Raw genomic sequence first — 14,948 nt, 5'->3', positions numbered from 1 at the left:
TTAACGGCTTTTACATATCAAAGCATTTAATTATATATATTCTTTGTCTAAATGCATCATTATGGCTGCAGCCATCAGCAGCAGTTTAAGTATTAGTTCTCTTCCACAAGTTGCAACTAAGTCACTGCTACAAATTCATATTTATAACAAGGCGTCTGACTCTGCTCTCTGCTGACAAGTATGACAGATCTTCCTACGTACTTGACTTGCAAGGCACTGGAGTTTCATCAACGCTACACGTGCTAAATATCTGAGGCAGATAGAATCAGACATATGACTGATGGTAAACCAGCCAGACCGGCTCCGGAGGTTTGCCTAATGTTATCTGTTTCCTAAATGATCACTGACGCGTAGATTCCACTGAAGATAAAGAGAGACGGGGCCAGATACTGAGCAAAGAAACAGAACAAACTTGCAATTAAAGAGAAGCTTTGCCACCTTGCTCGTCTGCAGCGGATTATAAATGAGGAGACAAGACAGACACACAGAAGTCCACCTCGATCAAAGTGTTAATTCTGAAAGACGGTTCGACAAATGGGAGCCAACAAGGACAAACACAACAGAACTGAACCCCCTGTATTGGTGTACGGTACTTGTGCTTGTGTGCGTTTTACTGGGTCGTTGTCTTACCGCAGTTGGGGTTGCCTTGTTTTCTAGAGCCGGCGATCTCGTTGCCATATTTGTCCACACACCAACACTGACCAGTGCTGCCATGACACTGGGTTGGTTTGAAATATCCTTCATCAGTACAACGAGGGATGTAAGAGCCTACAAGAAACAAAGAAGAGGGAGCAGAGGAAAAGGGGAGAGTGGGAGAAGAAGGTTAGAGACCGAAGTGATTTGAAGTTTAAGGTGAACATCGAATCGTCAAAGGCAAGAGGTGAAGTCTGATCCCTGCTCAGCAGCGGTTACACGTACGTGTCCTGTGGCTGCAACCAAAATTCTTGTGTATTCACAGAGGGAGATCAACAATCAATTACTGCTGAGAAGGTTGCAGGACAACAACCATACATCCTGTTTAAGGGGAAGCAGTCACTTTCAATAACACACACACACACACACACACACACACACACACACACACACACACCTATTTTCTGTTACCTTCATTTGACCCAGTCCAAGCTCATCTTTCAAGCCTTTCTGTTGAGCTGAAACAATGAACTTTCTGCCGTCGGGGACAGGTGACACATGTACAAAATGTCAAGATGTGCTTATCGTACGTGTGTATTTTATGTTCAGTGCCTACTCTCCCTTTTGTACGGTGGCCCTGAGAGTACAATGTAACAAAACATGCAAACAGACAATCAAGCTGCAAATTCAGAAAACATCTTAACTCATTTAACAACACATGTTATGAATTCACAAAACGGTATTCACTAAAGTGAAGAGGCGTGGTTGGGACTTCAAGCTAAAAAACACTGACTAACAAGTTCACCCCAGATACGTTACTTTTTGCCTTAATGGCAACAACAAGAGTGAGAGAGTGAGGAAGAGAGAGAGAGGGGGACTTGGACTTGTTTGCGGCTTCATGGTCACATCACACTCATGTGTGCTTCATGGTCACGCTGGAAACACTTGTAGGCCTGAATTTTGCAGCCGGTGTGTGTTTACTTGCAAGGTATTGAGCTCTAAGGACCACTCTTGTTTTGCCTGCTTAAATGTGTGTGTGTGTGTGTGTGTGTGTGTGTGTGTGTGTGTGTTTTCTAGCATCCAAGGTGAGCATGTTGGTTTCTGGAACAAGAATTAATGAACAGGTGTCAATCATCCAGACTGACCTATGAGGCTCTTCCTTCGACTCTGACTCTGGATCCTGCTCTTCTCAGTTTGGCACGGCAGTCCTACAACCACAGAACACACCAAGCGGTTCAGTCATTAAAACAACTTGCAACATCATTTAAGAGAAATGTTTCTTCTTCTGTCTGACCATCTGCTTGTCTGTATGGTTACTCCATCTTCCTACCCCTCTTCAGAGAGGAAACTCTGCCTACACATTTTCTGCAGATCTTCTTCTTCGCATGAATCTATTCTTTAACCACCTAAATCCATCATTCCCTAAAAGCACTGCAGTCTTGGTCTTGCTCACTTGATTTCACCCATTAAGTGCAATTTGAGCATGCTGGACATAACTGCCAATAGCTTCCTAAATCATGCAGCACCATTACCCTTAAAGGAATTTCTAATTGTTTTACTTGGATTCTGGGGATTATAATACAGTATGATACAGTTTCCCTGTCACAGTCTTGATGGGTGAGATAGAGAGGTGCAGAGATGTTGCTACAACCCAAAAGGACAATAAAGGTGTCAGAAGATCACACAGGCTGTAAACAGATTCACCATAATGTCTCTAACACACAATTAGAAGTGGACTGAAAATAAGCACATCAGGAATAAATGAAGAAACACTAGGTGTGGGAGGTGCAGCATAAAGTTTAAAAGTAATCTCCTAACATTTACAATAAAAAACAGCTTTAAGGTCGTCTTTTCTTTTCTTGTTCAAATATTGTTGGATTTCTGGTTTGTTTACAGCCTGTCTGATATTTTCACTGCCTGCTGTCACGCTGATGTCACCAAGTCCCTTGATAGTTTGGAAGGAAAATGTCAGGTAGAGGTTTCTTTGCCAAAACCGTGAGTTTAAAATGTTCTCTAGCAAACTGTTTTGTGGTCACCCGTTTGTTTACGGTCACTCTTCACACCCTTCTTCCCTGCTCCCATTTCCATTAACCACTGTTTTTGACCGTATCTCTGCCCCTGCCCCTCCTACCATCAGGTTTCTGGAAGCAGTAACACCACTCGTTGTTCGACAGCTTGCCGTCCTTGAAGGAGTCGCAGGAGTTGAAGAGGGGCTTCATGCACAGCTCGTACTTGTCCAGGTAGATGGCGCTCAGCTCTGATTGGTCAAGTAGGAGGTCAAAGTTCATGTCTAGCTTGTTGAACATCCAGCCCAGTGAGTCCTTACAGATGGGCAAGATGCTGGTGTCAAAGTCTGCAGGAGGAAGGAGACAGAGACAAAAAAGTCAGTGTAGTGAACATTTCTGAAACTACAGAACATGACCAGACCACATCACGTACATTTCTGCCTTTTTTCAAGTGCCATACTGAGATTTGTGTGTGTGTGTGTGTGTGTGTGTGTGTGTGTATGTGTGTGTGTTATAGCAGAGCAGAGATGTGCTCAGACATGTTGACATTACATTCAGAACAGAGAAGGGTCGCTGTCAACATCACCGCCAACTCTCATGAGGGCTGAAAAGCATGGCTGTTCAGCAGGAAAGGGCTCCGCGTACACACACACACACACACACACACACATAGTGTGGGGGGATGTACTCACGTCCGGTGGCGGAGTCAAAGCTGTCAGAGGATTTCAGATCTCTGTTGGCATCGAGGTGGAGAACTCCGAACCAGTCCTTCAGTCTGGCAGCCAGACTGTGAAGCTCTGTGTCAGTGCAGGCTACACACACAGACGCACACAAAAACACACAAAGACGCACGCACACACACACACACACAAAATAATGAGGAGAGAGGAAGCTGTCAATCTACTGCTGTCATTAGAGAGAGAGAGAGAAGAAAAACAATTCTTTTCTTGCTCCTTATCAAACTTTCATTTCATTTCTGCTGTGTGCTTTTCCTATCTGTGTTCATTCTTTTCCTTTTCTCATCCAACTCTTCTCCTTGAGTAAATACAATGGAGCGATAACACACCCTGAATTGTCACTATCTCCTGAAAGATAGCAAAGGAACCCAATCTCTCTCTCTCTCTCTAACACACACACATACACATACACATACACACACACCAACTAATGGACAATGGTTTGTTTGAAATCCCAAATGTCATCTTGCCCTCTAAGGAAAAATAAACTGATGTCTTGCAGTGAGAGGCCACTTAATTGCTGCATTTAATCCATGATGCTGATGAATCTTTGTCTGAGGGTTTATGCGTGGTCACTGTCCCCTGCGCATAAAAACAAAACAAAAAAAAACAAACAGTCCAGCTGCTCTCCATTCAACTAAGCAAAGAAAGCACAAACAGAACAATACTATGCCTAATTAAAAGTATAAACCAGCCTCTGCTGCTTCCTAACAAAGCCTTGCTTCCCTCAGCCCAGTGGGACTGACAGGGTCTGTCGGCAATTCAAGCAGACCTCTGCCTCTGCCCGTCTCTGTCTGTCAATCTCCATCTTTCTTTCACTTCTCTCCTGCACATGATTGACATACCCCCCGCCTCCCAACCCCCCCCTCCCCACCCCTCTATCCAGTTTCTTCTGAGAGCTTGATAATGTGCCTGAAGGACAAGAGCCATTCTCCGCCGTGCACCGAGGCTGCCAATCTAAGCCCTACAGCTTTGTCGTGGAGGATTCGAAATGCAGAAGTAGGCTGTTAACATTCCTGTGGCGCAGCAGCTTCAAAATTGAGGCAATTTCTGCAAAAACATGTGAAGGTGTCGAATGTTCAAAGAGTCACATCTAAATACAAATCACAAGGATTTTATCTTGTGAATAACTTCTAATTCTTGGATATAGTGTTCGAAATCACTTGCAGGTAGATGAACTGAATCCAAATATCATCAGTCACACACACACACACACACACACACACACACACACACACACACACACACACAAATACAGTGTCTTCTTCTAATAGAGAGAACAGAACAGATTGGTCCCTTTGTGAAGACCTGGATTACACTTTGCTGTCAGTGGATAAAGACGTCTGCAGCACGACATCAAAGGATGTGCACACACAACACACACGAGCAGAAGTGTGTATGTGTGTGGAGTGTTAAGTAGGTATTTCCATGCTGGGCTCAGAGATGCTGTTATCGATCTTATTAGAGGTCTTTGTGTTTTTGTTGAGTCATACTCAACAGACACACACACACACACACACACACACACACACACACACACACACACACACACACACACACACACATGCAGTAGGCTACATACAGTATTCTATAGTTATAGTTTGTGTCATTATAGCAGCTGCTATAAAACTGTGGACGCCTCAGGTAACAGACTGGAGCTGAGCACAGGACAAATAACATTTATCTGGCCGGGCGTCCATGTGACATTAAGTGTGGAATCCCAAGGAGGTATCGCTGTGTGTGTGTGTGTGTGTGTAATATAACCCTTCAGGACCAAACAGATAACATTTCAGACTGCCTCTCATTTCCACGGTCAGGAGCAGAGAAAGAGAGCAAAATACTAACAGCTAAACATTATTTGTCTTCACCTCCTAAACAAATATCTCCCACAGGCAGAAGTGAATCTGTTGCATGTTGCGCATTTCTGAACACAAACATCTGGGAGGTTTTATTTCCTCAGTTCATTCATGTGACAATTCTTCACCCCGGCACCACATTCTCCCTCCATTGTCTTTCTTTCTGTTTCCGCTCATTGTCATTTCAGTCACTCTGCTTTTGAATTCTTTTGTTGGCATCTTGCTCATTTCCCTTTATTACCTCCTCTCCCTCCTCTAACACTGTCAATTTATCACACCTGGCTCTACCTAACTCGGTTTCTTTCTTAGACTTAGAAGAGCACTTTGATACGGGCCACTCTCCTGTTTCTTTCTCTTACCTAAATTGCTTTGAGTGGTTCATTTCCCATCTCGCTTCTTGCACATCCCCTACAGACTCCAAAGACTTAAGTGTTCCTGTTGTTTCCTTTGATATCTAGTCCCTCTATTCTTTTCCTGGATCCTCCACTTTTTCTACTTTTGACTCTACTATTCACTCCATCTCTTCCTCTAAAGTCTGGTGGACCTTACACTTCGGACTCCTCTTATCTCTTCTTCTCAGTGTGACCCAAATTGTATGGGACAGTCCAGACACTTTTGTCTGTGTTAAGAGCGCTATTGTTGGGCAATGAGTCAGAAAGCTGGAAATGAAAACATTCACACAGTCAAGGGCACAACACACAGATAAAACGGCCTGCTAACCACTTCGCTCACTTTCTGAGCAACATCAGGGTCAGACTAGTTTAAAGATGTCAGACATCCAACTGACATCAGTGGCTTTCTACAGGTGGTCAGCAGGATCTCGCTGTTTGTTGCGACAGAATTGGATATGATGTGGGACTCGGCGTTGCTGTTGTCAGTAGAAAACCTGATCAAGAGTCTCAGAGTCACCGTACAGGAAGGAAGATTTGATTCAGACAACAAAGCCGAGTTATGTCAGAGCTAAACTCGGTAGCTTTCATTCAAAGCCTAAAGGCAGATAAACACTTGGTCAAGGATTCTTTTTAAAGTAGTTTAGACTGCTTTCCTCCGTTGAAAATCTTCATAAACATGTGCAAATCCATTTATTCAATTGGGATGGTCACTTTAAGTTGTATTTCTCATATTATAAATCAACATCTTTAGCTCATCAAGGCAAGTTTCTAGGTGACTGAATGATCTTTATTCCATGATTTCCGAAACATCAAGAAAAATACTGAGATCCTTTCTGGTCTGAAAACTGTGGAGGTATACAGTACAATCAGACAGCACTGAATGAGAAGCACCCAACTTTCATCCTGGATAATTATGCTCGATCCCATAACACACATTCAATGTGCTCCTTTCTGCTCCATGAGCTCTTGCGATGCTCCAACAGTTTTTTAACAATACAATTTTAATTATTAATCAGGCCTCTAAAAATATTCATAGGGCAAAAGGTTGTGGACATCGGCGTTAAATGAACCATTTGTCTGGCTGATCATACAAAGTCTGTCATTATTCATGGGACAAAATGTTTCCCCATTGTTAATTAATGTTTTGTAGAAATATGCCAATGGTTAGTGTAGTAGATGTTAATTTTGCAAAGACTTTTAATTAAATTGATCATTTTCCAACTTGGAATTAGTTTTCGGGGCTTAATAATAATCCAGTGAGTGGACGTCGCTGACAGGATACATTATTTTTTATATGTTGGTGCAAAACAGAATCTGCAGTTACAGTTGCTGTAAAATCATAACTGGTCCAACTGGCGTGTAAAACTAAGTACAAATACTGATCAGTTCACCATGGCAACTACCTGTAACTACTCTAGCTTCCTGTGCTAGAGGGAAAGAAACTAAGATTTCCACTAAGGATAGAGAAAGGGAGTTTGTGGTTTATATGTTTCCAACAGCAAATTGAATTCTTAAATGCAGCAAAAGCTACAACAGATGATGATATAAAGCTGGCAGCAGCCAGAACACCAGCAAGCCTTTGGCTAAGGAGTTTGCGTGTCAGATCTGCAGATCCTCAAGCCAAACAGCTACTTCTTAATTGTTACAGCAGAGACACATGTGCACAGAGACACAGAGAGAGATACTGTAGGGTGAGATTTGCCAAATCTGATGCTGTTTGCCCCACTTCCAAGCCATCACAGACTCTATGACAGCGAACAGTTGCCTAGGATGAAGTACTAGTAGACATCCCTCCAGACAGACAGGCAGCTTTCACTTAGGAGTAGCTATCGATCAGAGCCGCGGGTAAAAAAAAAGTGAATCATGGTCGGAGTTACCTCCTTATTCTTCCGCTCCCCTCTGACCCAGTGCTTCCTTGTTTCTCATGTCTTTCATGTCTGTGAATCTGATGAATAGAAACTGGCAGCCAAAGAAAAAGAAACCAAAAAAAAAACCCAAACCTCCAAACCATCCGTTCTCACAGTCTGGCTAAGACACAAATGATCTGCTGTATTTCGGGAAGTACAGCCAAACTGCATCCAGCACAAAAGATGTAATAGAAACAAGTTTTCTCTCCACCTATCTAACAAAGAAAAAAAAACACATTATAAAAAACTCGGTTAATACCACTCAGAGATTTTTCTTCCCATTTGACCTTCTGCTAAGAGACAAACACTAACAGAAACCACTTTGATCATTTCAGGACAAAGAAACAAGAGAGGCTACAGGAGAGCGTTTTTGTTGAGCTGCATGAAGAGGATGCCATCAATTGCAATCAGAGGAGGTTGTGAACAGCAGGTGTAAAGACGGTGTGTCAATGGATGTAACTATCTCTGGGCTACAATGACACTGAAATCTGAAAAATGTGATGATTCTCAAGGAAGGTCAGGAGTTTAATATGAAAGGGGACCTTTTTCTGTTATGACAGACTATACTGAACATTAACAGAGAAAAATGAGCTCATATGTCTTTTTCAGATTATTATGAACCATGGTGTTGGTGACAGGAGCAAAGGGAGAAATTCTGTGACAAACTCTATATCAGGGGAGGGTTGGGATGAGTGGACGGATGGGTTAAAACACAGGACTTTGACACATAGGAGAATTAAGTAGTAAACCAAATTAAGTACGCAATTATTAAAGAAAAAACGACAACATCGTCCATCGTCTGTATGGGGCAGGTACTGCACAGGTCACAGTCTGAGATATACAGTAGAGATGAGCACACACACTTGCTAATCAGACTACATGCAGATTATGCACAAGGAGAACATGCAAACTCCATCCAGACAGGACCCGGCCTGGGAATCAAACCTTCTTGCAGGGTACCTCACCACTGTGCCACCCATCATAATAAAGATTATCAAATAATTATAAGATTATATCAAATAATCTTCTTCTTCTAAATACAAACAAGCTAAGTGTAATCATAGTACACAACGATTATGCTGCTCTTGGTACAGTGTGTACTATGATCACCAGTTTTCTAAAATCATGACATTGTGGATCTAAAACAAAAATGAAAAACACCAAACACTGCCGCATTTCATGAAAATGCAAGACCTGAAATGTCTCTCAAGCAATGAAAACACCTCATTTGACAAGGCATGAAATCTTCAAACCAATAATCTGCCGTACCCTGCCACATATCAATCACTGATTCATTTCAGTGTTTGTCAGAACTGTCAGTTTCATTAACACATTCTGTCCATCTTGTGCAAACACAGATGCATCTTCTTTGTTCTCTTTGTGCTTGGCAAAAATACACAACGGTCTTGCACCCTTTGCCAGAATCTGTGGTTGTGACTGCCAGAGGGATGTGATGGAGTGCAACCTTCCTAAATTTCCTATGGTGACAATCCCTCCAGGCCTGTTCAGGTCATGAGACAAATGTGTTCTCCAGACTTCTGAATATATAACTCCAGGAGACGTTAGGCATTGAATCCCTCCACGGGTCTCCTTTATCATACTTAAATGATTAACTATGTTGGTCATGTAAAAGAGAAGGAGTGACTCTAAACCTAGACAAAGGAGCGGTGTGTGTGGTGATCACCTTGAGACATCAGGAGCGTGATCTGATCAGGTCAAGATGAAAGGCAGATGGAACGGGGGAGAGGGGAAAGAGGAGGCGGCAGAGTGAGGTGACACTTCTTAACAAGGTAACAGAAGGAGAAAGAAATGGACTGAGACAGTCAGATAGGAGATATGAGAAAGATAGAAGGTCAGATTCATTAAAAAGATACAAGGGTATGTTTGATTTTCTTTGCCCCAAGCTACTGGCACCGCAGAACAATCTCACTGGCTGTGAGTTAATGTTAGTCCAGATAACGATCATAATACACTGTCTGCACGGACAGTGAGACAGGCGGAGGTAGAGGAGACAGACAGGTACAAAGGGAGAGTCAGATAAAGAACCACTTTTAACCTGAAGACAGATTATTCTTGAAAAGTGGGTGTATTTTAAAACTTATTTCTTAAATTATTTGGTCAGGTTTAAATTAACAGTTAAGAGGAGGGGGAATTACTCCAGATTAATTGCTAAACATTGCTACTTTTTCCGTGTTTCATATTCGGAACAGTTCACCTACAACCACATAAACAGTAGCTATACATATTAGTTGCTTTTAAATGTGTAATATTGTTTTTGTTTGGTTTTTTTTACCTGTGAGTAATGGCAGTTTTACTGATAGCAGCAGTTAGTTGTAATTCTTTTCAATAGTTGCAATGTATAGACAGCGATGCAACAGGAATTTTTAATTTAACTAGGGGAGGGGAGGCTCATTCAGCCTCTCTTTTATTTTGTCAGGAGCTTTGCAGAGAGAAAATGAAATATTGTTGTTAAAAAAGAAAAAAGAAAAACATTGACCAAAACCAGTATTGACTATGAGAGTGACGATGTCCAATGTCACAACAGTGCTGCCTCAGGGGCGGATGACAGATCAAATTAAATCTCAGAGCCTCTGTGTCAATGTTTTAAAGTCTGTTTGCAAACTGTTGGGAGTTCTGAGCACAGGATTAAATGTTTATTTAAAAAAAACATCTTCATATTTCATTAACAGAAAAATTGGCTATTTCCAATATACAATGAGCCTTATTGCCTTGATGTGTTTTCTGCAGACAGCTTTTGCGTTTGCACGATGCACTGGTGCCAAACAGTCACCAACCTGACCCCATGTCAAAGGATAAGGGAAGGGCCCCACTCTATTTAAAGATGCATCATTTTGACACTCCTCTCTACAATGAATAAAAGAACTGAAAAAATGTGAGAGAGAGAGAGACAGAAATTGGAGGTGGAACTTGAACTCTCTGCTAAATGATGGACAGAAAATAAATGAGCGACAGACAGAGATGAGAGAGTGAGGATAGACAGTGTGGAGGGGATGTGACTGACACATTGCCCACACTCTGAGAAAAATAAAGGTTATTAGTGCGGTTGAGGCAAAGGTGCTCATATTTTGAAGCCGTCCACTCTGCCTCGTCAGATAAGAAACAATATTGGTCTCCGTCTGCACTCCAAATAAACAGTGGCCTGGACTATACAGCACACACTTCTCATTCGCAGCTATCAATCAAATCCCCCAGGAGTGAACCAATGGAGAGACTGAGATCCACCATTATGAGGTGCTTGATACCCCTCTCCCAGTTCGTCCTCAATTATAAGGGCATCAGGTCTTTTCAACTTGTCGAATTGCTTTTCATTGTCTGTTCAACATTTGACACCCAGTCGTATGAGCTGTACTAACTGACTAACTGTCTCATGGGTTAGTATCTCTCTGAGGTTAAGGCTTCAATGGATAGACTATTTTTATAATACTAATTCAGAAATGACACAAAAAGCCTATCTTTCAGCTGCTCTGCTGTAACTTTCACTAAAGTCAAACTATCTCTGAGCTTTAAAATAAAAGTTAACTTCTGTTGAAAGTTCTTTGTGAAAGTAAACCATCCTCCCAACCCAAAAGTATTCCTGCCGACAATCCCACGATGAAGTGCTTCATCTTTCATTGACCTGAAAGTTGCATTGGTGCGATACACCTGTCAGGTAAATCACAGTGATGATGATCACAGTGATTCTCAGCCTCACACTAATCAGTGAAGTCAGAACAGACATGACACACCATCAGTGAGTCAGTGTTTGTTTTAACATTAATCAAAGGACAGTGAGCTCAGGAGCCTCAACAAAGTCATTAACACAGCAGTGAGAACATGGTGGGACAGTAGATATGAATGTCTAACAAACTCTCTATAAACCTCTATATGATTACTTTAGATTGGTTTAAACAACCAAGCTCATTTCCACTTTAATTAGCTATACGTCGTTTGCCTGTCCACTGTATGTCTCCTGGTGTCAACTCACCGTGACACTGACCTCATCTGAACGCTGCACAGATGAGCTGCCACACAGATACACACACACACAGGTTCTTGCTTTTATTCTCCAAGCCCCGCTCTCCTGGGTCATATGACTTAAACAACAAATAACTATGATAAAAAATAATACTAACAAATCCCTTGATTTCGCTTTACTGAGATGACATTTCATGAGCTGACTGAGAACACAATTTCAAATCTAAACTCTCTTATTTCATAAAAACACAGACAAGTTTGAACTTCCCAGACAGTAAATATGAAACCCGTGTGCTTCTATCTTGAAACAATATTTTCTCCGTAAGAAATGTGCACTTACTGTACCAGTGTCCCAACTGGTCTTTGCCCTGATTATTGTGATAGTTAGTGTGATTTAGCATTCATAAGTATAGTTCATTTTGACTGACATGACATAAGCAAGATAATGTTATAAAACAGCAGAGAATTGTATGAAAGCAATTGATACATGTCCAAAAGCATTTAGGAATTTGTTCAAAGGAATGAGAAACTGCTACTATGATGTGCACAAATGACTAAATGTTGTGGAGGTTGAACTAATAGTTGTGAGAATTTTAATTAATTCTGATCTGAGAAATGTACCAAAGCAACTGAAAAAAACTGTAAAAATAAACACATCTGTTTCTCGTCTTATCCCTGCAGATACAGTATATTTGGATAGTGTCCACTCCATCCGATATTCATGAGGTCCAGTGTGAAAGCAGCATTTCCACAAACACCACTCATTACTGTATGTGACTTATGTAACTCATGAAACCTGAGCAGAGATATTTTCCAGCCTGGCGTGGATGTTGCCGCCCTGTTTGAACCTGTGGCGATCAGTAAACACACAGGAGTGATCACACATGACGAACTGCTGCAATCTTTTGACTGTTACCATAGGAACTCAATCTGACACACGCATAGTGTTTTCCTCACCTACTGCCATCTCCATCTGTCAGCCGTTTTGTGTTGCTGATCTAATGAGAGACTCTATCACACTGGAAGACGAGAAGCTCACACTTCACTCGTCCCGACTACCTCTGAACACAGTTATCTCACTGACGGCCTGTGGACAGACTGTACTGAAACACAGTACAGTGACAGAGAGGAAGACTTCAATCACACAAAGAGAGAGGTTTAAACTGAGCAGAATCCAAGCTGAGCCAGATAAAGAAAATAAGTGTAATTCTGCATTTTGATACTGTCCAAGATCTGGAAATAGATTTGCATGCTCTTCACACATTCTCCTCCATTTTACTCCCTCAGCCAAGTCCTCAGCAGACCAAACACATAATTATAGTTTCTATTGAGAAGCGGTACAGGAGAATTAATTAGACAAGTTGGTCAAACATTTCTCCACTACGACACCGTTTGCTGTTCCCTCCATCATTCAGCCTTACACTAATGAAGGATAGTGTAGGATAACGAGAGAGAGCCATCATTGCATAATTAGCAGGCACTTTACTTTTGTATTAAATATGCTTGATGATCCTTGGGACCCTTATAAATGCCTCCTAATCAGAGAGTGATTAGGAAATACCTGAGGGCAAAGAGTGTGATTAGATAGATAGATAGATAGATAGATAGATAGATAGATAGATAGATAGATAGATAGATAGATAGATAGATAGATAGATAGATAGATAGATAGATAGATAGATAGATAGATAGATGCAAACACACACACACAAAGTAAAACCATCTCACTACTCCCCCGTTCGGGGGAGAGGAAGCCTGTAACGATAACAATCCATCCTTTTCTCTGCTGCTTTCCTTTAGATTGCATTTCTCCTCCAGAATCTCTCCATCCATCTGCTGAAATCCTATTTTCATGACAAACAATAAGACACACACACTCACTCCATCACTGCCGCCTGTAGCTGTCAGAGAACGGGTTGGGGAGGAGGGGGAGGGGTTTCGGGTAGTGGGGGTTTGGTGATGGGATGGGAATGGAAGAAAATAACACGAGTAAGGAGAGAGGTGACAGGAAAGGAATGGAAACACTGTGAATCACCGGAGAATTTGAGAGATTACTAGTGAAAGGGTTTTTTTGCCTCTCTCTCTCTCTCTGTAACCGTGTGAGTGTGTGGCAGAGTTATAGTGGTGTGTTTCTGGGGCATCCAGCCGAACTTGAAAGTGGCTCAGATACAGATAAACTTCTCTCTCTCTGCACATTCATCTCTTTGTCTATCCATTTCCTTCCAACAGTCTCCCCATATAAGCATGTGCAGAGAAACATCCATCCATGCTGTAGCCTACATACACACACACACACGTCGGTAAAAGATGAAGGACGAGGTTGACTGGGCTAACTTTAACTTGAGCTTTATATTAAATCACTGTCAAGCTCAGTTGAAATGACCAACTTTGTTACAAATGAAATTCACAGATGTGGTTGTGTGTTTGCAGCTGCAGTGGAAGGATCGGGAGCCTTTGTACCGTACTCACCGGCCTTCTCGGCCTTGTGTGGTGGATTGCTGAGCTCCAGACCAGGCAGACAGGGACACAGGCCATCACATTTTACTGAGATTGTCTTTCCAGAGAGGCAGCTCTGGAACTCCAGCTTACACTGTGAAGAAGAAGAAGAAGGACAGAAAGTTAATGGAGGCTTTATTTCACAGTCTCAAGGGCTTCACTGAATCTATTATCTTGCAGCTCAATAAAAGTAGAACTACTTCCCAGAAAGCACCCAATGACCAGGGGTGACAGGTGTAATGAAGAGTTTCTGTTGCACCAGTTTTGACTACTCTTATTCAGAATGTTCCTTCATGTAAGCAGTGCATTCACTTGGTTCCACTTTAAAAGAAATAAAACTATAGTCGCGCAAAGACGGAGGGATCACCAATTCATGACCCTCTTTATCCAGGTTGTTACAGGTACTGTATGTGATTCCAACCAAACCAAAACTTTGACAATCAAACTTTTCTTTGTCAAGCTGATTAAAGAAAAGATCTGCTGAGACAGGACTGGTCATTAATCTACGATGAGCAGATTTGTCCATTAGGCAGCCATGTAGGCACACCATTAGACACAGAGATGGCCACCGATTCTCTATTATTCACTGCAGTACAAACCTAATGCAATGCAAAAAGCAAGATGGACTACTTCAGAATGTAATTTAACAGTATAAATCTCATTTCAGGTAAGTGAGGGGTAAGAAATTGTTTGGACTAGTTGGGTGAGAAAAAAATCCAATTACAAGATCCTTTCAAGAGGAATAATGAAAACTGAGATGAGTTATGTAAATTCTGTTTGCGAGATGATGACGACAGGTTTTGTCAGGGTGAGACCATGACTGTGCATAAGTATCTATACACGTATCATGCCACATGCAGGCACCAGCACCTCCATTTTCCTTATTCTAATTCAAATCCATCACTTCCTCCCTGTCACCTCTTTGATAGCGCTGCTAATGTTACTT

The 14,948-nt window shown here is 41.8% G+C and overlaps 1 protein-coding gene across 4 annotated transcripts in view; it reads right to left on the bottom strand.

Moving 5' to 3' along the window:
- The window catches only part of spock1 (SPARC (osteonectin), cwcv and kazal like domains proteoglycan 1), an 89,886-nt gene that overhangs the window by 2,417 nt on the left and 72,521 nt on the right, over positions 1-14,948 (bottom strand). For 2 of the 4 annotated variants that reach the window (XM_085789888.1, XM_085789889.1), the window contains exons 7-11: positions 13,967-14,096; positions 3,332-3,451; positions 2,765-2,986; positions 1,779-1,841; positions 631-768 (exon numbers count right to left, since the gene is read on the bottom strand). In XM_085789888.1, coding sequence (XP_085646014.1) covers positions 631-768; positions 1,779-1,841; positions 2,765-2,986; positions 3,332-3,451; positions 13,967-14,096 — 673 coding nt within the window. The remainder of the gene's footprint in view (positions 1-630; positions 769-1,778; positions 1,842-2,764; positions 2,987-3,331; positions 3,452-13,966; positions 14,097-14,948) is intronic. The other 2 variants (XM_085789890.1, XM_085789891.1) reach the window with 1 other exon arrangement.

This window comes from Trachurus japonicus, chromosome 10 (assembly GCF_045865225.1).
Source record: "Trachurus japonicus isolate A0001 chromosome 10, Traja_1.0".
Lineage (NCBI taxonomy): Eukaryota > Metazoa > Chordata > Actinopteri > Carangiformes > Carangidae > Trachurus > Trachurus japonicus.
Note: the sequence above shows the minus strand (reverse complement) of the source record. Positions and strands in the feature narration are given on the sequence as shown.